Source organism: Lytechinus pictus, chromosome 12 (genome assembly GCF_037042905.1).
Source record: "Lytechinus pictus isolate F3 Inbred chromosome 12, Lp3.0, whole genome shotgun sequence".
NCBI lineage: Eukaryota > Metazoa > Echinodermata > Echinoidea > Temnopleuroida > Toxopneustidae > Lytechinus > Lytechinus pictus.
The window spans coordinates 8,087,788-8,111,965 of NC_087256.1; the positions used below are offsets into that span (position 1 = coordinate 8,087,788).

The following is a 24,178-nucleotide window of genomic DNA, read 5'->3' on the forward strand; positions in this document are numbered from 1 at the left end:
ACGATGATAACAGTTATTTAATATTATATTGTAATCCTCTTTCCCCCTTTTCCTTTCTTTCTCTTTTTTTCCAAAAAAGCTAGACAGTCATTTCACAAAGAACAATTAACATGGGATAATATTTTTGTTCCTGAAAGAGCGAAGAACAATTTCCCTGCGATAAGTAGTATAGCGCCATCTTGAGACGTGATCATCACAACTGGGCGTTGTGGCGTGCGCCTGTACTGTAATCCAAGCTGCATTTCAAAGTTTCAAATTGATGCAGCAGCGCAGGGGTTCGAAGTTCGGCACACGTATATGGTTGACGCTCCCACATCGCTGCGAAGCACATCGATGAGAAGTACATTGGCTATAGGCCGATATTTCATTGAAATCTTCAAAATATGAAAAATCTGGTAAGTCCCTTGTTATTATTACATATCATTTTAGATATACAAATCCTCTTTTTATGTTCTGCGGAGTTAAATTTTGAATGCCAGTGTCGGGTGAGGTACCTCACCCCGCCTCACCCGCTTTCCTATAGCAGTGCTTAAGGCCTTCACTACAGCGGTGCGTATTGGAGACTTCGGTCTATGTAGGGACTCGGGAGGGATTCCGTGAGGCCAGACGAAGTCTCAGCGGAACATATCGTGACCAAAATAGACAGATTTTTCGGTCTAATTTTTGCAAGCCTAGGCCCTATAAAAGGCTATGTTATTTGCTGTAAGGCCCCCTAGAATTGAAAACTCATTGCCAAACACAAAAAATATTTTCAAAATTAAAGATTTGAGTAGGGCCCTACTCTCTCTGGTGATAGTCTCTAAATGGAAGACGGATCATTCATCTGTTTTAATATTTTTTGTTACGGTACAGTAGATTCTATGCCTAGACTAGAGTCTAGACTCCTAATCATATTTTAATTTAAGAATTATTTTTACTATTTGTTCTTGTGTGCTGTCATGATCGGCCTAGTTTTACTAGTTTTGTTATAATAATAATATTTTAAGACCTTTTTTTACAATTTGTGTTGTGTACTGCTAAGTTTCACTTCACAGCAGGTCTTATTTACATGCTATTTAGTCTGTTTCTGTCTGGGGCATGTAAACAAACAACTATTCTACTAGTATTTTGTAATAAATCTAGAGGTACTCTACACATTTATCCAAAAGAAAATAGAGGGGTTAAAACATTGTACTAATGACAGAACAGCTCTTGCGTGGGTGGATCTAGCTTTAAGAGCGTCGTGATGAGAAAATTTGTATATCATTTTTGATATGGTCTTCATGACACTTTAAAGTCTTGGTTAAAATTTCTTGCGGGCTCATGTAAAGAAACGGCTATTCTAACATTTTATAAAAAATCTACACATTTTACAAAAAACTAGAGGGGTTAAAATATTTTACTTAACTTCCGAACACTTTTTGCGTGGGTGGATCACATTTTTCATTCGGTGAAAAGATGAAAAATAAGTAACAATTCTTATTCAGTGCTATGGTTTTCGCTTCAATATCCACGTGTCACCATGTTTTCATGTGTTAATTCTTGCCGTCGCAATACTGCCATTTGCACAACAAAGAAAGCCAATCTCGCCCATCACATGCACTAGTCTCGATCTTCGCGTACACGTGCAGAATATTTCGTTAGGAAAAACGTAATGGTTACACGTGGGGTTTTCTAAGCAAATATTTTGCACACCTTCAGATCAAGACTAGTGCGTGTGATCGGGTAAGATCGGCTTTCTTTGTTGTGCAAATTGCAGTATTTTACAGCACAAATTAACACATGAAAACATTTGTAGATTTTTTACAAAATGTAAGAATAGTTGTTTGATTCATGACCCGGGCAGGAAATTTTAACCAAAGTGTTAAAGGGTCTTGATCATCATTTCAAGAATCATATAAAAAATTTCATCATCACGATGCTTTTAAATGCTAGGGTGGATCGCATTATTCATTCGGTAAAAAGATGAAAAGAAAGCAACAATTCTTACCCAGCGCTGTGATTTTCACTTCGATACCCACATATCGCCATGACTTCATGTGTTAATTTGTGATGTCACAATACTGCCTTTTGCACAACAAAGAAAGCCGATCTCACACGATCGCACGTACTAGTCTTGATCTTCGCGTGTGCAGAATATTTGTTCTGAAAAACCCAATGTCGAGTTTTCCAAGCAAATATTTTGCACACCTTCGATGATACTTATCTGGGCGACAAAGAGCTGATTAGTTTTTGTTCCCAAGGTAGAAGGTCAAAGGTCATAGAATTCAATAAAGTACATAAGAAATAGATCATTTTCGCGATAAATCAATAATTCTTTGATGGATCAATTGCAAACTTGGCTCATTTGGCACATACAAGTGGTGATGAACTGATTAGTTTTGGGGGTCTCAAGGTTAAAGGTCAAGGTCATAAGAAAGAGACCGCTCTTGCGTTAACTAAAAAAAATTGATTGATCAACTTCAAACTTGGCTCATGTGTACATATGCAAGTGATGATTAGCTGATGATTTTTTTTATTTCAAGGTTAAAGGTCGAGATCATACAATTAGAAAGAATACATCAAAAATAGACCGTTCTTGCAATAACTTTAAAACCCTTTGACAGATTAATTTCAAACTTGGTTCATATTAGCATATACAAATGACAATGATCTTAAGATTTTTGGTCTCATGGTAACATGGTTCGATCAACTTTACATGTTTGATTTTTGGGGAAATAGTTATTTGACAAGACTTCATAGTCACAAGATCAAAGGTTTAGTATTTTTTTAAACTTTATTTGAACAGAAACTAGGATATATTTCTGGTCTTGCACTGGCGGAGGCATGCATTTCGACCGCACACGGTTGAAGATTCGTCAATTTTTTGTTTACCATAACTTGGAAACTATTTTACTCATATTTGAAACTTGAATCATGGACTCGTTACCAAATGACAATGATCTGATTCATTTTGAGGGTAAAAAGTTAGGGTTACAAATTCAATACATAATATGAGAAATAGATTGTTTTGCAATAACCTGAAAATCATTCCAAGGATCAATTTGGAAGTTTGATTACATGTGCCCAGGGATATGACATTTTTAAAATTAGTTTTCAGTTCATTGGGTCAAAGATCATGATTATGAATTCAATATAATACATAATAAATAGATTGTTTTTATAATATTACATTTACTTTTTCATGCATCTAATTGAAAGTTAATTCAAAATTGATAAGAGGGTGACAATGACTTGAAGGTTACATGTTTGAAAAAATTGCTTTATCAATAATAAAACATTATTGGAACACTCGAAAACAAGAAGCTTGGGAAATTTATGTTTCTTTCTATTTTCTCTACAGCTACCCGTAAACAGACAAGAACAGGTGCAAGCTCTATGTAAAAAAAAATAATTAAAAAAAAAAGAAGAGCAGTGGGTTTGAGTATGTATGTGTTATAAAAGCATTTATTTTTCTCTCATTTTTTTTCCCCATTATAGACTACCTAAGTTACGGCATAGACTGTTCGTTCCTGTATTTTGCTGGACATTAGAGTAAGTATGCATGTACAGTCAAAATTCATAAAAAGATCTGATATAATAATATTCCTGATAAAAGAAGATAATATTTTGGTCTTGGCTCTTTATATTCTTTTGTTTTTTAACCCTGATATAACAAGACTTGTGCTATTATTTCTCTTTCTCCCCCTGTTTTTCTTTAATCTCTCTATCTCGTTTCTCTCTTGGTTAAAATGTATACATGTAGATAGCCTATCGAACCAACTTTGAAATAATAGTTTAAATAAAAGAGATTAATTCATACATGAACAAGCAATACACTCTTCTGAAAATGGTATGAATTTGTATTTAATATTGTGAGTGGCAAGTCACGACTTGAAAAGCATTCTACTGATCAATTTTCGAAAGTTTGATCATATGTGATAAGGGAGTGTCAATTATGTAATTACAGTGGAAATTTGGTATAATGAGGTCCTTGGGTACATCAAAATTTCCTTGTTGTAGCGGGAATGTCATTATATCAGGATTAAAAAAAACAACAGAGTAATAAGAGTTGAGACCAAAATATTACCTTGTTATATCAGGAATATTATTTTATCAGATCTCTTTCTAACAAGTTTCTATTGAACTTTTGGGAGTGATGGGTCAAAGGTTCAAAGTAAAAAAATCTATAAAATGCATAAGAATGGACTTTTTATGCTTTCACCCATTAAAAGTGGATGCTGGAAGCATTATGTATTTGGGTTGTCCGTCCGTCCATCTCTCCCATTTTCACTCTCACGATAACTTAAAAATTGGTCAACTGATCAACTTCATACTTGGCTCGATATTTATCTTGGTGACAAAGAGCTGATTCGTTTTTGGTTCGCAAGGTAAAAGGTCAAAGGTCATAGAATTCATTAAAATACATAAGATATGGACAATTTTCACGATAAATCTGAATTCCTTTCAGAGATCAATTGCAAGCTTGGCTTGTGTGTGCACATACAAGTGATGATGAGCTGATTGGTTATAGGGATCTCAAGGTTAAATGGTCAAGATCATAGAATACATAAGACTGTTCTCACGATAACTCAAAAAAATCTGACGATCAACTTCAAATTTGGCTCATGTCTGCATATGGAAGTGATGATGAACTGATTATAATTTGTTTTCAAGGTCAAGGGTTGAGGTCATACAATTCAATAAAATACATTAAAAAATAGACCGTTCTTGAAATACATGTAACTCTCAAACCCTTTGACAGATCATGAAGGTTGTTGACAATGTCACACTTTTAAATTTTCTAAATTAATGAGGTACTATCTAAGCTTTAAATTGAGAATAATTTCATACAATAAAAATGAGTTAGAATTTTGACCCTATTTTGGACTCGTTGTCTTCGTTTCTCTTGAAATAGCCCACATACTCATTGCAAAATGACAATGATCTGATTGATTTGGGGTAAAAAGTTATGTTTACAAATTCAATAGATAACATAAGAAATAGATTGTTTTTGCAAAAACTTGAAAATAATTTTAAGGATCAATTTGGAAATTTTATTACATATGCACTGGGATGTGACATTGATGAAATTAGTTTTCAGGGCCATTGGGTCAAAGATCATGATCACGAATTCAATATAATACATTATATATAGACTGGTTTTATAATAACATTTACTTTTTCATGCATCTAATTGAAAGTTAATTGAAAATTAATTAGAGGGTGACAATGACCTGAAGGTTACATGTTGTGAAAAATACTTCATCAATAATAAAACATTATTGGAACACTACAAAAAATTTATGTTTCTTTTTATTTTCGATACAGCTACCCGTAAACAAACAAGAACGGGTGCTAGCTCTGTGTAAAGAAAAATAATAATTGTTTTAAAAAAAGGAGAGCAGTGGGTTTGAGTATGTATGTGTTATAAAAGAATTTATTTTTCTCTCATTTTTTTTCCCAATGTAGATTACCAAAGTTACAGCATAGCTTGTTCGTTCCTGTATTTTGCTTGAAGTTAGAGTAAGTATGCATGTACAGTTGAAACTCATAAAAAGATCTGATATAACAATATTCCTGATAAAACAAGGTAATATTTCGGTCTCGGCTCTTTATATTCTTTTGTTTTTTAACCCTGATATAACAAGATTTGTGCTATGTTTTTTCTTTCTCCCCGTTTGTCTTTATCTCTGTATCTCGTTTCTTTCTTGGCTAAAATGTATACACGTAGATAGCCTATCGAACCAGCTTTGAAATAATAGTTTAAATAAAAAAGATTAATTCATAATGAACAAGCAATACACTCTTCTGAAAATGGTATGAATTTGCATTTCATATTGTGAGTGGCAAGTCACTACTTGAAAAACATTCTACTGATCAATTTTTGAAAGTTTGATCATATGTGATAAGGGAGTGACAATTATGTAATTACAGTGGAAATTCAGAATAACGAGGTCCTTGGGTACATCAAAATTTCTTTGTTATAGCAGGAATGTCATAATATGAGGGTTAAAAAAACAAGAGAATTTAAGAGCTTAGTCCAAAATATTACCTTGTTATATCAGGAGTATTATTTTATCAGATCTCTTTCTAACGAGTTTCTATTGTACTTATGGGGGTGATGGATCAAAGGTTCAAAGCAAAAAATCTATGACATGCATAAGAATGGACTCTTTAATGCCTCTATCCATTAAAAGTGGATGCTGGAAGTATTACGTATTCGGGTTGTCCGTCCGTCCATCTCTCTCATTTTCGTTCTCACGCTAACTTAAAAACCAGTCAACCAATCAACTTCATACTTGGCTCGATACTTCTCTGAACTGATTAGTTTTTGGTTTGCAAGGTAAAAGGTCAAATGTCATAAAATTCATTAAAATACATAAGTACTAGACCATTTTTGCGATAAGTCTGAATTCTTGTGCCGGATCATATGCAAACTTGGCTCGTGTGCACATACAAGTGACGATGAGCTGATTAGTTATGGGGATCTCAAGGTTAAAGGGTCAAGGTCATAGAATACATAAGAAAGAGACTGTTCTCGCTATAACTCGAAAAAATCTGACGATCAACTTCAAACTTTGCTCATGTGTGCATATGGAAGTAATGATGAACTGATTTTTTTTTTTTTCAAGGTCAAAGATCAAGGTCATACAATTCAATAAAAGACATAAAAAATAGATTGTTCTTGCAATAAGTATCAAACCCTTTGACAGATTAACTTTAAACTTGACTCACGTATGCATATACAAGTGACGATGATCTGATTAGATTTGGGGTCTCAAGGTCAAAAGTCAAGCTCATGGAATTCAATAAAATACCTAAGAAATAGACCGGTCTTGTTATAACTAAAATATCCTTTGATGGATCAACTTCAAACTTGGCTCATTTTAGCATATACAAATGACAATGATCTATTAAGATTTTTGGTCTCAAGGTCACATGATTCGATCAGGTTTACAATATACATGTTTGATTTTTGGAGTAATAATTATTTATTTATCGATTTCATAGTCAAAAGATCAAAGGTTTAGTATTTGTTTACTTTAATTGAAACAGAAGCTGAGATATATTTCTGGTCTCGCACTGGCGAAACATTGTTGCAACACTTGAAACAGGAAGGTGGGGAAATTCATGTTTCTTTCTCTTCTCTCTACAGCTTCCCGTAAACAAAGAAGAACAGGTGCAAGCCCGGTATTAAAAAAAAAAAATTAAAAAAAAATTAAAAAAAAAAAATTAAGAAAAGGAGAGCAGGTGAAACCCCTGGAAAAGGAGAACAGGTGAAACCCTTGAACAGGAGATTAGGTGAAACCCCTAAAAAAAAAAATTGTTCAAAAAAAAGGAGAGCAGGTGAAACCCCTGGAAAAAAAAAAAGATAAAAAATTTAAAAAAAGGAGAGCAGGTGAAACCCCTGGAAAAGGAGAACAGGTGAAACCCTTGAACAGGAGATTAGGTGAAACCCCTAAAAAAAAAAATTGTTCAAAAAAAAGGAGAGCAGGTGAAACCCCTGGAAAAAAAAAAAGATAAAAAATTTAAAAAAAGGAGAGCAGGTGAAACCCCTGGAAAAGGAGAACAGGTGAAACCCTTGAACAGGAGATTAGGTGAAACCCCTAAAAAAAAAAATTGTTCAAAAAAAAGGAGAGCAGGTGAAACCCCTGGAAAAAAAAAAAGATAAAAAATTTAAAAAAAGGAGAGCAGGTGAAACCCCTGGAAAAGGAGAACAGGTGAAACCCTTGAACAGGAGATTAGGTGAAACCCCTAAAAAAAAAAATTGTTCAAAAAAAAGGAGAGCAGGTGAAACCCCTGGAAAAAAAAAAAGATAAAAAATTTAAAAAAAGGAGAGCAGGTGAAACCCCTGGAAAAGGAGAACAGGTGAAACCCTTGAACAGGAGATTAGGTGAAACCCCTAAAAAAAAAAATTGTTCAAAAAAAAGGAGAGCAGGTGAAACCCCTGGAAAAAAAAAAAGATAAAAAATTTAAAAAAAGGAGAGCAGGTGAAACCCCTGGAAAAGGAGAACAGGTGAAACCCTTGAACAGGAGATTAGGTGAAACCCCTAAAAAAAAAAATTGTTCAAAAAAAAGGAGAACAGGTGAAACCCCTGAACAGGAGATCAGGTGAAACCCCTGAAACAAATCCGTCTATCACACAATTCAAGACAGTAGACCTTGCACCTTGCACGAAAGCTTGGTTGAGTAAAAAAGAATTGTGGGTAGCAAACTAAAAAATTTTTAAAAGGAGAACAGGTGAAACCCCTGAACAGGAGATCAGGTGAAACCCCTGAAACAAATCAGTCTATCACACAATTCAAGACAGTAGACCTTGCACCTTGCACGAAAGCTTGGTTGAGTAAAAAAGAATTGTGGGTAGCAAACTAAAAAATTTTAAAAAGGAGAACAGGTGAAACCCCTGAACAGGAGATCAGGTGAAACCCCTGAAACAAATCAGTCTATCACACAATTCAAGACAGTAGACCTTGCACCTTGCACGAAAGCTTGGTTGAGTCAAAAAGAATTGTGGGTAGCAAACGGAAAAAATAAAAAAAAGGAGAACAGGTGAGACCCCTGAACAGGAGATCAGGTGAAACCCCTGAAACAAATCAGTCTATCACACAATTCAAGACAGTAGACCTTGCACCTTGCACCTTGCACGAAAGCTTGGTTGAGTAAAAAAGAATTGTGGGTAGCAAACTAAAAAATTTAAAAAAGGAGAACAGGTGAAACCCCTGAACAGGAGATCAGGTGAAACCCCTGAAACAAATCAGTCTATCACACAATTCAAGACAGTAGACCTTGCACCTTGCACGAAAGCTTGGTTGAGTCAAAAAGAATTGTGGGTAGCAAACGAAAAAAATAAAAAAAGGAGAACAGGTGAGACCCCTGAACAGGAGATCAGGTGAAACCCCTGAAACAAATCAGTCTATCACACAATTCAAGACAGTAGACCTTGCACCTTGCACGAAAGCTTGGTTGAGTCAAAAAGAATTGTGGGTAGCAAACGAAAAAAATAAAAAAAAGGAGAACAGGTGAGACCCCTGAACAGGCGCACAGGTGAAACCCACTGTAAAACCGGCGAAGAGGTGAAACCCCTCAACAAGCACACAGGTGAAACTCCTGTTAAGTTAGTAAAAAAAGGAGAACAGGTGAAACCCCTGAAACCAAGAAAGTCTACCCCACAATTCACGACAGTAGACCTTGCACCTTGCACGAAAGCTTGGTTGAGTCAAAGAGAATTGTGAGGACTGGTAGCAAAAAACTAGTTAACGAGATAAACGAGATAACGAGATAACGAGATTAACAAGAATAACGATAAAAACAAATAAAATAACAAGAAAAACAAAAACAAAAAAAATTAAAAAAGAAAGCGGAGAACAGGTGAAACCCCTGAAAAGGAGATGAGGTGAAACCCCCCAAACAAAGCAAAAACAAAAACAAAACAGAAGAAAAAAGAGAAAATAAAGACGTGTACTTCATTATTTGACTGTAAAGTGTTTCTTTCTTATGAGTTTGAAAAATTACAAAGAGAGTGAATAAAATTGGAGTCAAGAGGACAAGTGGTGTTGAGTAATCTGAAAGAGTTTATTTTACTAAGGTTATTTTTCTTTTAGGATAGCAGAGTGAGGAATATATAATTAAGAGAATAACATTCAGAAGTTTAGAGACTCTCAAGAGAAAGAAGTGAGTAATAAATTATATATACTGAAAAAGGAGACGAGAATTTATATCCAATTAAGTCTAGAGATACAGCTGGGCTTGAATCGTTGAGGAAAGAGTATTTGATTATTTACAGAGTTTTTAGAGGGAAAAAAAGGTGAGGAGAATTGAAGTAATAGGAGTAAGTTGTAATTACAAGTTAGCTTGAGTGGTTGTGAAGAAAATATTGATTAAAAAGTGTTTAGATTGAAAGTAAAGATGTGAGCTTGATTAGGTAGAGTATTGTGAATAAAATTGAAGTCTAGGAAACAAGGTTGAGAAGTACTAGTGGACTTAATAATTTCAGAGGATATTTGATCAAATATATTTCTTATTTAAGGAAGAAATAAGGCTGGTTAATCAGAAAATAAGTGATCAAAATTGTGCTAAGAGACAAAAGGCTAGAGGTTTACAACTTTTGCAAACAAGAAAAAAAGTGGCCTTGATATATTATAAACACAGTTTGTAAATTGAGAATAATTGAAGCTTATGAGATCCAGATAAACAAGTAGGCTCGAGTAGTTCCAGAGAGGGTATTTTATCATTTGCAGAGTTTGATGAAAAGAAGCACACCTGATATAAAAGAATAAGGCTCAGAAGTTCATAGATTCATAAGAAAGAAGTGACTGATGAACTATACTGAAAAAAGGTAAGGAAAATTGAATACAATAAAATCGAGAGATAAAACATAGTTTGAGTAATTAAAGTAAGAGTTTTTGGTTGTATACAGAGGATTGAAGAAAAAACAAACAAAAAAGGGTTAAAAAACAGTTTGAGTAATCAAAGTAAAAGAGTTTTTGGTTATATACAGAGGTTTGAAGAAAAAACAAACAAAAAAGGGTTTTAAAAAATTGATTAATAAGATAAAGTTAAATATCCAAGTGAGCTTGAGTAGTTCGAAGAAATATTTCATAAAAAAGTTTCTAGATTGCAAAAAAGGCTTGAACTTGATAAATTAGAAAAAGAAAATTCAAATCGAGATAACAAGACTGGGAAGTACTAGTGGCTTTCAAATTAGAAAGAGAATATTTGATAAGAGAATTTGTTTTTATCTAAAAAAGAATTGAGCTTGGTTTATTGATAAAAAGTGAGCGAAGTTGAAGGAAGAAAATAAAATTCAGAAGTTAACAGAGCTTGGAAAAGGGAAATTGACCTTGATAAATCACCTGTACATTAAAAAAAGGAAATATTGAAGAGAATAAGATCAAGATACACTGTTATAAAGAGGATATTTTATCATTTACAGATTTTTGGAGAAAGAGCTAAGCTTGATAAATCAAGTATCGAAAAGAGTAAGAAAAATTGAAGTAAAAGAAGAAGGCTTAAGTAAAACAAATTGGTTTAAGTGGCTGGAAAAAATTAAATCACAGATTTTCCATTTTTGTTAAAGCGAGCTTGATATATAACAAAAGTAGAAAAATTGAAGTAAGAGAACAAGGTACAAGAAATACAACAAGGCTTATATAATTTAATAGCCAAAACCCATAAATTCATCCAATAGGAAACCAACGTTTGTTGAGAAAAAAAAAAATATTGGATAAGAGTATTTTGTGAAATACAAGGAGGCTTATATAATTTCATAGCCAAAACCCGTATATTCATCCAATATTCCAGTTGTAAACCAACGTTTGTTGAAAAAAAAAAAGTTATTGGATACGAGTATTTTACGTGTTGAAAACACATCAAGGCATTCATTTGGAATTAACTAGTTGAACTGTAAAATTATAATATTGAGCATTTTATGTCTATTGCAGAAGAGAAATTGAAAATGGCTGTCGATCATTTCAGCTCAGTTGTTCATGAAATTTTGAGCATACTCTCTAATTATACATCGATGATCAATACAGATGTTGATGAATGTTATCTGTGCATGGATAAGATCAATGAATATGAAACCTACGTAACGTGTGAATCTTGCAACAATGATTTCCATGTGACATGTAAGGAATACGTGAACAATAACAAATTTGCTGACCAGAGATTGATATGGATTTGTTCATGTTGTGGTTATAGCAACATTGGTGATCGCATATTTGACAGAGAGTGTATTCCATCTCATTATAACAGATATGAGCCTCTAATGGAAGCAGATGATGATGATGATGATGATGATGACAATAGCAATAAGAACATCAAAACCTTCAAGCAGACAAGGCAAGTTAAGGGAGCAAGGAAGAGGTATGTCAAAGAAAAAAAGAGCACAGTGCTTACAGATCAATGTAGCAGATATGAAAATGGTGTAACAGACAATCTGTCTCAAAACTTGCTCAGTGAAGAATTTGACAATAGCTGGGTGAAAGTAAAATGCAAGAGAGCAAAACTAATGGCAAGAAAAAGGGAAGAAAGGTTGCAATCAAATTCAGAACAAAGAAATGATCAGGGCAAAAGGCAGGAAAGATCAGTCAATGGTGTATTGTTGGAACCAGGTGTAACGTACATTGGCACAGCATTCAAGACATTTTATGGAAGTCGTAAGAGGAAAAACACAGTACAGAAAAAAGAGAATGATGAGAACCACAAAATGAAAAATGAAGAAAAACATGTTGGTGTCCAATCCTATGCAGAAACTCTATTGAGCATTTATGCTTGCAGTGTGAAATCTCCGCTTTCCATGAAATTTTGTAATGATGCCAGTAAGGAATTTGAGAAAATGCAAAATCGATCCTATGCTAATGTAACTACTAAGTTGTCTCCATTGTCGAAACCAGATTCTGCTAAGCACTCCAACCGAAGAACGTGTAATATTCTGGGAAAGATGAAGGATTTGAGACGGTACAGAGTTCATGCAGGAGGCAAACAAAGGAACAAGAAAGGTCAGTTTATCAAAGTGAAAAAAAGGGTAGATGATGTCGATTGCACTTTTTCAAAATCGTCAAAGAAGGAAGTAAAAGAGTTGAACACAGATATGATCCACAATGAAGTGACAAATTCTTCAGAGAAAGAAAAAGTTTCTAATCAATCAAACAATTCTGATAAATCGATCACAGTAGGCAAAGATAAAGGAGAATCAAGAGGCAGTAATGACGGTCATCCTCCAAACATGCCATTAAATGAGAATGGAACAGGTGAAATTAGAAAACAAAGTATCGGTAGTGCAGAAAACATGAATGTCACCAATGGAGTAAGGCAAGTCGATTTGCAGGATGATATTGAAGAGAATGAGGAAAGCGGTAGCGACATTGACATTGATACACCTATCAAACGTAATCGTAGGAATTACATCGATTCAGATTCAGACACCAGCATTGAAACTGTTGCAGTTATACCTTGTAGTTCAATTAAAAGTGAAGAGTCATGTCAGGGTATTGGTACACAGCATGTACTTGATGAAACGTGTCACATTGAAATTGTTCCAGATGCAAGACTGAACGAAAATACAAGCAATGCAATTTTGAATACGGGAGATGAGTGTATTGATTACTCTCATGTGCAAATTTCCTTGGAATCTGATATCAAAGCAGACATTGTTGAAGAAGAAAATGAAGTTGAAATCTGTTCGAATGAATCAGGAGACGAAGTAGAGTTTGTATCAGATCTTGGAATGTGCGATAGACCAGACAAGTCTTTCAAATTTGTACCCCTCGAGATGAATGAGAAACAAGCGATTTGTAAAAAAATGAATATTAATTGTGCACAGAAGAGCTGGCATGAAAGTTTTAATAAAGACGAGAATATTGGGATTCCTTCGTGCATAAAAATTATAATTAGAGATGGCAACTGTTTCTTTCGTGCAATTTCGTATGGAATTTCCGGTACTGAACGTCATCATGCGATTCTGCGGAGACTTACCGTTAATCATTTATTAGAAACTAACGATATGTTCAGGAATACATTGAGAAGTGAGTTCAGAAGTGTCAGAGAATATGTTGTTGAAAAGAGAATATCGGAAGATGGAACTTGGGCTACGGACACGGAGATGAGTGCATTGGCCAACTTAATTGATACTGATATCTATTCTTATAATGACCAAGTACCGTGTTGGCAGTTGTACTCTGCTAAGAAACCTGGCAGCATAAATGTTATTACAACTGAGAGAGGCATTTTTCTACAATACACAGATAATAATCATTTCAATGTAGTTGAATCTGTTAAGAGTCTTGGTAGTGATTCATCAAAGACCACAAAAACAAAACAAGATGTGAGTACAGCAGTAGATACACGAGTCAAACCAGTTGCACAGGGAAGATTCAATCAAGGTCATGAAAGATTTGGTTGTTCATCTGGAAAGCAATGTGTTGCTAATTCATTATCAGCTCTGTTGTACAGCAAAGTGAAAAATGCGGCTGATTGGAATAATGATGATTTGGATAGGATTTTGATCAACGGGGATGAATTGTATCGTAACATAAGGCAGTTTGTTTCACGCCAAGACGAATATTTATTGATTTCTGATCTACCAAAACTCTTGGAAGCCTATGATGAATTGTTCGAGATTGAATATCGTGAATCGATTCCTGGTTTGCTAGAAGGAGATGAATCAACTTTGGTGGACTCAATTTCATTGCCACTGAAACAAGCACTAGAGCAAGAGTTATGCAGTGATGTCAATGCTAGCTTTGTAACATTTTCTGGGAACACTTTTGTTGTCATATCTGCATTTGAATCTTTTTTTGTATTTGATTCTCATTCAAGAAACTCAAGAGGCTTACTCATAGAGGATGGCTTTAGTGTAGTACTAGAAAGTCCAAGCTGGCAAGGTGTTCACAAGCATTGTATGAGGTTGGCAAGGACTTTGGGTTGCTCTGAATATACGCAATATGAAATCACAGGTGTTATTGCAAGAACAATTTCCGGCAAGAATGAGACATTGAATGGTCGCTTTCAGTTACCTGGCATTTCATTGCCCCAAGATCCATTACCGAGTGACAATGCAATACACGTAGAGAATGATATCTGTGATAATGTTGGAACAATAGAACAAAGTGTTTTTTCTGACAAATTAATTGATGAAGACGAGTTATTAAGTCCAGTTGATGAAGTGGATAACATAATCTTTTGTGATGAAAGCAATATGATAAAAGAAGCTTCAGAATCGACAACATGGACTATGAAAAGCTCCCCTGCAGACAAAGACATTAGTATGGAAAGTACTGATGCTAATGATTTTAATCGGTGTGCCAATGAGCCACAGAATTTAGAAAAAAATGGAAGTTGTAATCTGACAAGAAAACGAAAACTGGATACTTTGGAGCAAGAAATAGAAGCTAACATAGATGTTTGCCAAGTAACAAAGAAATTTAGATCGCAGGACATAAACAGAGACAGTTCTGTCCTTAAAGATGGAAATTCTAAGAGAACGGAAAATATCAATGAAAGAAATATTACTCACATGAAAAGTGATAGAAGCAGTACGAAAATGCAGAAAAGACGTAAAAGAAGTTGTACACAAAGAATGAAATACAAAAAGGAGTTTATGAGAAAAATTCGTGGTAGGGTATATGAAAACAAAGTAGAGGCTTGTGTCAAAGATGCAAATACACCTAAGAAAGGACAAAAAGAGAGCAAAAAATCAAGATATCATGAAGATATTATCTGGAGAATGGAAAAAATTAGCAAGGTCAAAGGAAACTACAAATACACATCTGATTCTGATTTTAAGGTAAAACAATGTGCTACCATGAAAAATCTGTATCAATCTAATTTGAAATATAAAACACGTCGACTTAATGCAAATAAAACAAGATATATGACAGATAAAGACTTCCAACAAAAAGTGAAAGAGACTATGAAAACCAGATATCAGAATGAAGAAAATTACAAGCAGAAAAAGAAAAATACCATGAGACACATGATTAAAGAAAAGTATGCAAAAGATTTGAAGTTCAGATATAAACAAAAGAATATCATGAGAAATAGATACCAGAATGAAGAAATGTACAAACAAAAACAAAAGAATATCATTAGAAATAGATACCAGAATGAGGAAATCTACAAACAAAAACAAAAGAATATCATGAGACACATGCTTAAAGAAAAGTATGCAAAAGATGAGCAGTTCAGACAAAAACAAAAGAATATCATGAGACACATGCTTAAAGAAAAGTATGCAAAAGATGAGCAGTTCAGACAAAAACAAAAGAATACCATGAAACACATGCTTAAAGAAAAGTATGCAAAAGATGCGCAGTTCAGACAAAATAAAAGAAATACCATGAAATTCATGTCTTTAAGGAGATATAAAAATAGACAATATAGACAAAGGAAATTGGCAATGTCAAAAGAGAAATATAGAAAAATCAAAAAGTTTAGAGAAAGTGTAATAAAACGAAATACTAAAAGAACTATTGCTAAAAAGGAAAAATTGTGTAAATTTAACAATGTAATCAAAGAATTTAGAGAAATTGTATCTCATGGTCCAGAATATGTATGTGCTGTATGCTTTAAACTTCTTTTTGAAAATCAAGTCAAGAAATGTGTAATTGATGATTATAAGTTTCAGATCTGTATTAGTACAAAGTATTTGCATGTTTGTAATTCAGAATGTAGAGGAGATTGTCCAGTAAAAACCTCAGCTAGATCATCTTTATGGATATGCTTTACTTGCCATAGAAAGTTGAAATCTGACAGAGTACCTGCAGAAGCAAACCTAAATAACTTGCAATTACATGAAATTCCAAAAGAACTTGCGAACTTAAACACATTGGAACAGCATTTAATAGCACTAAATATTCCCTTCATGAAATTGATGGCATTGCCTAAAGGTGGTCAAAACGGAGTTCATGGTCCAGTCGTGTGTGTCCCTTCAAATTCTTATGAAACTGCAGATATTTTACCAAGAGCACAATCAGAAGATCAATTGATTCGTGTTAAACTGAAAAGAAAATTGTCTTACAAAGGTCATTACGAGTATAAATTTGTAAATAAAGAAAAACTGCTTTGTGCTTTGCATTATCTAAAACTAAATAACAAATATTATTCAAATATCACTGTGAATGAGGGATGGAAAAATTCAATGGAACGAAATGAAAATGATGATGAAACTGAAGAAGAACAGGAAAGCGAAATGAGTGCTCAGACTCAATTAAGAAATTATTGGAAAAATTATTGGAAAAAATGGAATGAAGATATTGACAGTATTTTGTCTAAGGACAAGAAAAATGATGAAAACTTCAGACAGAGTGCCAACGTGCCAAATACAAAATCAAACAAAAATGACATCAATGATGAAAAAAAAGACATCACTGACGAGGAAGACCGTTTCCATGGTTTGCATCTAGATTCATGTCTTCAACCAGTTGATATTGGACAGGAAATTCTTGATCAATATTTTGATGAAATAATATGCTGTGCCCCTTGTGAAGGAAAAAATCCTGTATCCGTTCTGCAAGATGAAACTAATGAAGCTAAATGTTTTCCTATATTGTTTCCCAAAGGTCAGCCGACGTACCATGATAAAAGGGAAGAGAGGATAACATTAGGACGTTATCTGCTGAACCGATTGATGCATGTTGACAACAGGTTTGCTCAAAATACAGATTTTATTTTTTATGCTCAGTATATCTATGAAATTCAACAAGTTTTGTCACAAGTGTCTATTGCATTGAGACAAAGTTGCAACAAAAAAGATGATTCCTCACCAATTACTGCCTCAGATTTGAGATGTCCTGAAAAAATTAAAAATGTTTTAAAATCAGACAAAGGATATAAATTTCTTAAGCAGATTCGAGGGACACCTCCTTACTGGCAGAAAACACAAAAAGATATTCTAGCAATGGTTCGACAGCTTGGAAAACCAACCTGGTTTGCTTCATTTTCTTGTGCTGATATGAGATGGCCAGAGATTATGAATACATTACTAAAACAGCAAGGAGATAGCAGAAAGTCAAGTACCTTAGATTGGGCACAAAAATGCAAGCTGATGAACTCAAATCCAGTAACATTAGCAAGGATGTTTGAGAAAAGATTTCATACTTTTCTTCATAAAGTCATTTTATCACCATCTGCTCCTATTGGGAACATCCAAGACTTTGCATACAGATATGAGTTTCAACAAAGAGGAAGTCCACATTGCCATATTTTGTTCTGGGTTGACGCCCCACAATTAGGAAAAGACAAAGATGAAGATGTTGTACAATTTATAGATAAGTATATTTCTTGTGTGACGCCTGATAAGGAAGACGATCCAGAATTGCATGAAATTGTTCGTTCTGTACAGCAACACAGTAAAACGCATTCTAAATCGTGCAGAAAAAAAGGAACGACTTGTAGATTTAATTTCCCGAGACCACCTTCAGAAGAGACGTTTATCATTAAAGTTAAAGATAGAAAAACAAACAAAAAGAAAAAGGGTGAAAATGGAGAAGATGATAGAAAAACAAACAAAAAGAAAAAGGATGAAAATAATGAAGATGCTGAGAAAAAGGCTACAGAAAATGCAAAAGAACTGTTGAATTCTGTTAAAAATGCCTTGTCGGATGGAACTGAATATAATAGTACTAAAGAACTTTTTGATAAACTTGAAATTACACAAAGCCAGTTTCAAGAGGCACATCACGAGATTGCATCACAGGAAAGTGTGGTAATCACAAGAAAGCCTGGCGATGTATGGATAAATCAGTATAACCCTAACTTATTGAGGTGTTGGAATGCTAACATGGACTTACAATATGTGACAAATGCCTATGCCTGTGTTATTTACATTGTGTCCTACATGTCAAAGGCAGAAAGAGAAATAGGAATGCTTTTAGAGCAAACAGTTTCTGAGATGAAAGATGGAAATAAAGATGCTAAAGAAAGTATGAAATCAGTCGGGCAAGTGTACATGCACAACCGCGAAGTATCGGCTCAAGAAAGTGTATTCCGTGTTTGCAGTCTAAGACTGAAAGAATGTTCTAGGAAAGTTGAATTTATATCTGTTGGTCCTGATCCCATAAGAATGAGTTTACCGTTAAATGTCATAAGAAACAGACCTGATTGTGATGATGATGAAGAAAATATTTGGTTTCCTAGCAAAATTGAGAGATACAAAGCTCGACCTAAAGATGCAATGTTCAAAAAGATGTGTCTTGCAACTTTTTGTTCTCAATATAGGATATTGACCGCTTGCCATATGAAAAGCAAAGTGCACAAAAACATCTTTAAACTCAGAAATAATTTGGGATACATTCAAAGACGAACTCGTTCCAAAGATGCAGTCGTAAGATATCCACGATTCTCGTCCACCAGATCACCTGAAACGTATTTCATGAGTATATTGCAACTTTTTTTGCCACATTATATCGATGAGCAGTTGAAGCCTCCTGGGTTCAAAAGTTATGAAGAGTTCTATGAGACAGGTTGTGTAAAATTATCTGGAAATGACTTGCAAAGGGTTAGCTCAGTTATCAGTAATAACATGAAAAAATTTGAAATCAATGCAGATTCTATCGAACTGGCACAAGAGCATTTAGATCGTTTTGGTGTACCAGAAGATGCATGGGGCCTATTATGTCCTGAAAGTGAAGTACAGAGACTTGAACATCCAAACGTGTATGTTGATGCCGAAGACCAGGATGAAGAACTTGCTATGCCTGATCTTAAAGAATCCAAAAATAAAGAAAACTTTGCAGTGGAAATTAGGACTCATAAAATTTCAAAAGAAGATAGGCATTGTATCATTAGGTCAATGAATGAGAAGCAGAAAATTGTGTTTTATAAGATACGGCAGTGGTGTCTCGATAAAATAAATGGAAAACAAGTTGAACCCTTTCATGTATTTATCACAGGTGGAGCTGGCACTGGAAAAAGCCATTTAGTCAAATGCATATACTATGAATCAACACGTATATTAGCCAGAATGATGCATAATCCTGATGATGTCTCAGTGTTGAAAATGGCTCCCACTGGAGTAGCAGCTTATAATATAGATGGTCATACTATTCACAGTATTTTGTCTATTCCACCTAATGCACAGATGCCTTACCAGCCATTAAGTGAAGAAAAAATAAGCATTCTTCGCAACAAGCTAATTCAGTTGCAAATTCTAATCATTGATGAAGTGTCCATGGTAAATCAAAAATTGATGTTTTATGTCCACAGTCGTCTACGGCAAATAAAACAATCACGAGATCAGACTGCTTTTGCTGGTGTTTCCGTTATTGCTGTTGGAGATATGTATCAATTACCTCCTGTCTTTGGAAGCCCTTTATATAAAGATACACTTGAAGGAGTGTTATGGAATGACAATTTTAAAAAAGTAGAACTTCAAGAAATTATGAGACAAAAAGACGATGCAAAATTTGCTCTTTTACTGAACAGATTAAGAGTAAAAAAACGAGATGATATTCTTTCTGATGAAGACCTGGCAGTGCTAAAATCCTGTGAAACTGGTGAAGAAAATGAAGACGCTCTTCATATTTATTCATGTAATAAGGAAGTAGATGAATGGAACAGGAAATTGTTGCATAAGAAATGTTCCAATGTGATATGCTTGAAAGCCGAAGACACAGAAAGAGACTCGAAGAAGGGAAGTACAGTTCGCGAAAAACCTGTCACACGTTGTAGAAGCCAATTACCCAGTTATTTATGGATTGCCATCGATGCAAGAGTCATGTTGGTCAAGAACATTGATGTTAGCAAAGGCCTTACAAATGGATGCTTTGGAAATGTTTGTGAAATAATTATGGACCAAACAAATTCTAAATATGTTTGCATCAGAGTAAAATTTGACAAGGAAAATGTTGGTATACATTCCATTGAAAAATGTAACGAATTTCTGGGTAAGAAGTATTCAAGGAGACAGTTTCCATTGAAACTTGCTTATGCATGTACAATACATAAAGTACAAGGTTTGACCTTAGACAAAGCTGTGGTATCATTGAAAAGGACATTTGAGTCTGGTCAAGCATATGTTGGGCTTAGTCGTGTTTCTTCATTATCTGGCCTTACTATAGAAAATTTTGAATCTAAAAGCATACATTGTAATCCTGAAATCAAAGAAAGATTGGATAACATGAAACCATTTATTGAAAATTTGGAAGCTGAAAAGAGTGATAGTGATAAGTTCACTTTAATTTTGCACAATATACAAGGATTAAGACAACATTTTTTAGATCTTCGTTCCCAACAACAATTTATGAATGCAAACATAATTTGTTTGACTGAGACATGGATTAATGATGACAACATTTTAAATATTTTTATGGATGGACATAAATTCTACCATCAGCCACGTAGTCTTTCATACAATGAATCTGGAAATTCAGGCAAATTTAAAGACCTAGCACACGGCGGCGTTGGAATGTATGTGAAGAAAATTGACACGAGCAGATTAAACATAAATGTGGATAATTTGGAGTTTATTGCAGTTCTTATTAGTAGATCTCCTTCTCTTGTTGTTTCAGTCGTATATCGACCTCCTTCTTATGATATTAATCATTTTTGTCAAAATTTGACTGATTTGATAAATGAACTGAATAAAAGATGCACAAGATGTATTATAACAGGTGATTTTAATGAAAATTTGATGAAAGGATCATCAAAGATACATCAGTTAATGTCTATGAATGGTTACAAACAGCATGTTATGAATCCTACAACAGAGAGTGGAACATTAATAGATCATGTTTACAGTAAGGGATTAGACTCATTAGAAGCTGAAGTCATTCCTGTGTATTATAGTTATCATGAAGCAATTCAAGTAATATTTTAGTTGACGTGAAATGAAATAAAAATACTCATGTACCCGTTTTCTATTGAATTTTGGAAGTGTTTACTTAAGATACATTATAGTAACATCCTAAATCAAGAAGCATTAATTTTGAGGCATGTAAAAAAAAATCATATTGAGTGTAATATGATTGTGAATGCAGTTTGTTAATGTATTAAAATATCTTGACTGTTATTTATCGTACGATACAGATGTCAAAAGGGAGGAGAATGTTTATCTGATATCTTAGAAAAGCAAGAAGGAAAGAATAAAGGGTAAGTGTAGATTTAATTTTGTATTGATCAAATAGTTATGATTGCAAAATGAAAAATTTAACATATTTTGATAAATGAAAGTCTGCATAGATTATGAATAAAGGCAATTTTCAAAAGAGCTCTGCATTTATGAATACATTAATTAAAAAAAAAGGATATTCAACCAAGTATATTTAAATCAAGTTCAAAACATTACATTTCATGTAAAGGACATTATGACAATGCCTCCACCCACCAAAGGTGCTGCCAGAGACATTATGTTTTCGGGTTGTCCGTCCGTCCGTCCCACTTTCGTTCTCGCGATAACTTAAAAACCAGTCAACTAATCAACTTCATACTCGGCTCGAGGACACCTATCTGGGTGACGATGAGCTGAGTAGTTTTTGGGTCCAAAGGTCAAAGGTCAAAGGTCATAGAATTCAATAAAATACATAAGAAATAGACCTTTCTCACAAAAAATCAAAAACCCTTTGACAGATCAATTTCAAACTTGGCTCATGTGTGCATATACAAGTGACAATGAGCTGATAAGTTTTGGGGTCTCAAGGTCAAAGGTCAAGGTCATAACATTCAATAAAATACATAAAAAATAGACTATTCTTGTAATAACTCTTAAACCTTTTGACAGATCAACTTTAAACTTGGCTCATGTGTACATATACAATAGACGATGAGCTGATTAAATTTTTTGAATGTCAAGGTCAAAGGTCAAGTTCATAAAATTCAATAAAATACATCAAAAATAGACCGATCTCATGATAACTCCAAAACCCTTTAACAGATCAACTTCAAAACTGGCTCATGTGTGCATATACAGCTGACAATGATCTGAGTAGATTTTGGGTCTCAAGGTGAAAGGTGAAGGTCATAAAATTCAATAAAATGCATAAGAAATAGATTGTTCTAATGATAACTTTTAAACCCTTTGAAGGATCAACTTCCAACTTCTTTCATGTGTGCATATACAAGTGACAGTGATCTGTTCAGATTTTTGGTCTCAAGGTCACAGGATTCAGTGAAGTTTATATGTTATCTGACTAGATTCTGCAGTCGCAAGATCAAAGGTCTACTATTTTATACTTTATGGAAAGAGAAACTAGGATATATATTTCTCGTCTGGCAGTGGCGGAGGCGTACATTTCGACCGTGCGCAGTCAAAGATTCGTCTGGTTTCAAAATGCAATTACTACTGCAAAGATATTTTATTTTACAATACATGGTGTCATAAGAAGCATCAGTTTATTATTGCAACAGCAATTATCAAAAAGAAATGAAACAGAATTTGAATCTAGTTTGGAAGTGAAAGAAATGAAAACTTTCTACTAAGAATGTGCTTTTATTTTCAATGAATACAGAAATCTTGTAATTTATAATGACTACATGGTATACATCGACTCAGAAAAAAGGTAGTCCAAGGGGGAGGGGGTTATGGGACAAAGATATATAAGTGTATTGTGTAATAGTTCTTAATTTTCTTTACATACCATTTGCAGTTTCTGTAATACACTGTGTAATAATGTTGTTCTCTCAATGTTACTATTAAGTACAGGTACCAACAAGAACCCAAACACCAACAATGTGATAACTCCTCTTGGGGATTACTGCCTGACTTGCGGTTATTAGACCGCTTTTCATCTAATGATTTGGGACCATGTAGGAGTGTGCATAGTGTACAAAGCCATTCATTTATGCAGTTTCACTCCATTGGTTTGTATTGATGAAATTTATATCCAATCCCAATCGGTGCCATACAAGCCTGGTGTCTGTAAATGCTCCTGTGAGTAATGTGCTGACCAGGTTTATCCCTGAAATTGTTAGTGAACGGAGCAGCTGGAGGATCCCAGCCCTTGGTGATAAATGCTGGGTATTGTGGTGAATAATAATGTTTAATATCATCAAAACACTTGTCTACAAACAGGAAAAACAATTTAGAAATTTGTTTTATTGACAAGATTTGATGATGATAACTTATGAAATTTAGATAATTGAAAATGTGTCACAGATATGTAATCCCCTCTCACCCATATTTAGTGTTTGTCGTCCAGTTAATCATTTGTCGTCCAGTTTATCATTACTCTAAACAAAAGACTTTAATGAAGAACACACCTTCAAGACAAGGATTGACTAACTCCTCACTACTTGCGCACTTATTTCAAAGAAAAACGTTTATCAACCATAATCTGTCAGTCTCATTGGCTACCAGACAAATCGCCTGCCCACAAATGCTACAGGTCCTTGAAATTGTCAAAGAAAAGACCACTTAGAGGACATTGGCTCGTCTAAAATGTAACTGGACTCTGTGATGGGTCACTTTCTATAAATTTGTTTATTATCATCTGAACAATTTCAGCTTTCTTATCATTGCAGAATTTTTGTTTATTTTGATTTTCAACAGTTTTTTTAAATTATAGTTCACAATCTGCTTCATATGTAAACCCCAACTGAGATGTGCAATACAAAAAGAAATCAAAAGTAAATCAATGATTCAAGACTTATAAAAGCCATGTCCACCCCAAGAACAAATGGATTTGGACGAAAAGGGAAAAATCAAACGAACATGCTTTATGCTGAAAATTTCATCAAAATTGAATGTTATTATAGTATTTGAAAAGAGGTCGGATTTTTCCTT

At 34.1% G+C, this 24,178-nt stretch overlaps 1 protein-coding gene across 6 annotated transcripts in view; it reads left to right on the plus strand.

Annotated features, from left to right (window-relative positions):
• The first annotated feature begins 241 nt into the window (after positions 1 to 241).
• The window catches only part of LOC135156233 (uncharacterized), a 28,278-nt gene continuing 4,341 nt past the window's right edge, over positions 242 to 24,178 (plus strand). Inside the window, exons 1-9 of one of the 6 annotated variants that reach the window (XM_064108069.1) lie at positions 242 to 395; positions 3,460 to 3,513; positions 5,431 to 5,484; positions 7,118 to 7,152; positions 11,716 to 11,826; positions 12,357 to 12,461; positions 17,022 to 17,106; positions 21,487 to 21,549; positions 23,099 to 23,256. In XM_064108069.1, coding sequence (XP_063964139.1) covers positions 11,739 to 11,826; positions 12,357 to 12,461; positions 17,022 to 17,106; positions 21,487 to 21,549; positions 23,099 to 23,256 — 499 coding nt within the window. In that variant the 5' untranslated portion in view covers positions 242 to 395; positions 3,460 to 3,513; positions 5,431 to 5,484; positions 7,118 to 7,152; positions 11,716 to 11,738. The remainder of the gene's footprint in view (positions 396 to 3,459; positions 3,514 to 5,430; positions 5,485 to 7,117; positions 7,153 to 11,715; positions 11,827 to 12,356; positions 12,462 to 17,021; positions 17,107 to 21,486; positions 21,550 to 23,098; positions 23,257 to 24,178) is intronic. The other 5 variants (XM_064108068.1, XM_064108072.1, XM_064108071.1 and 2 more) reach the window with 5 other exon arrangements.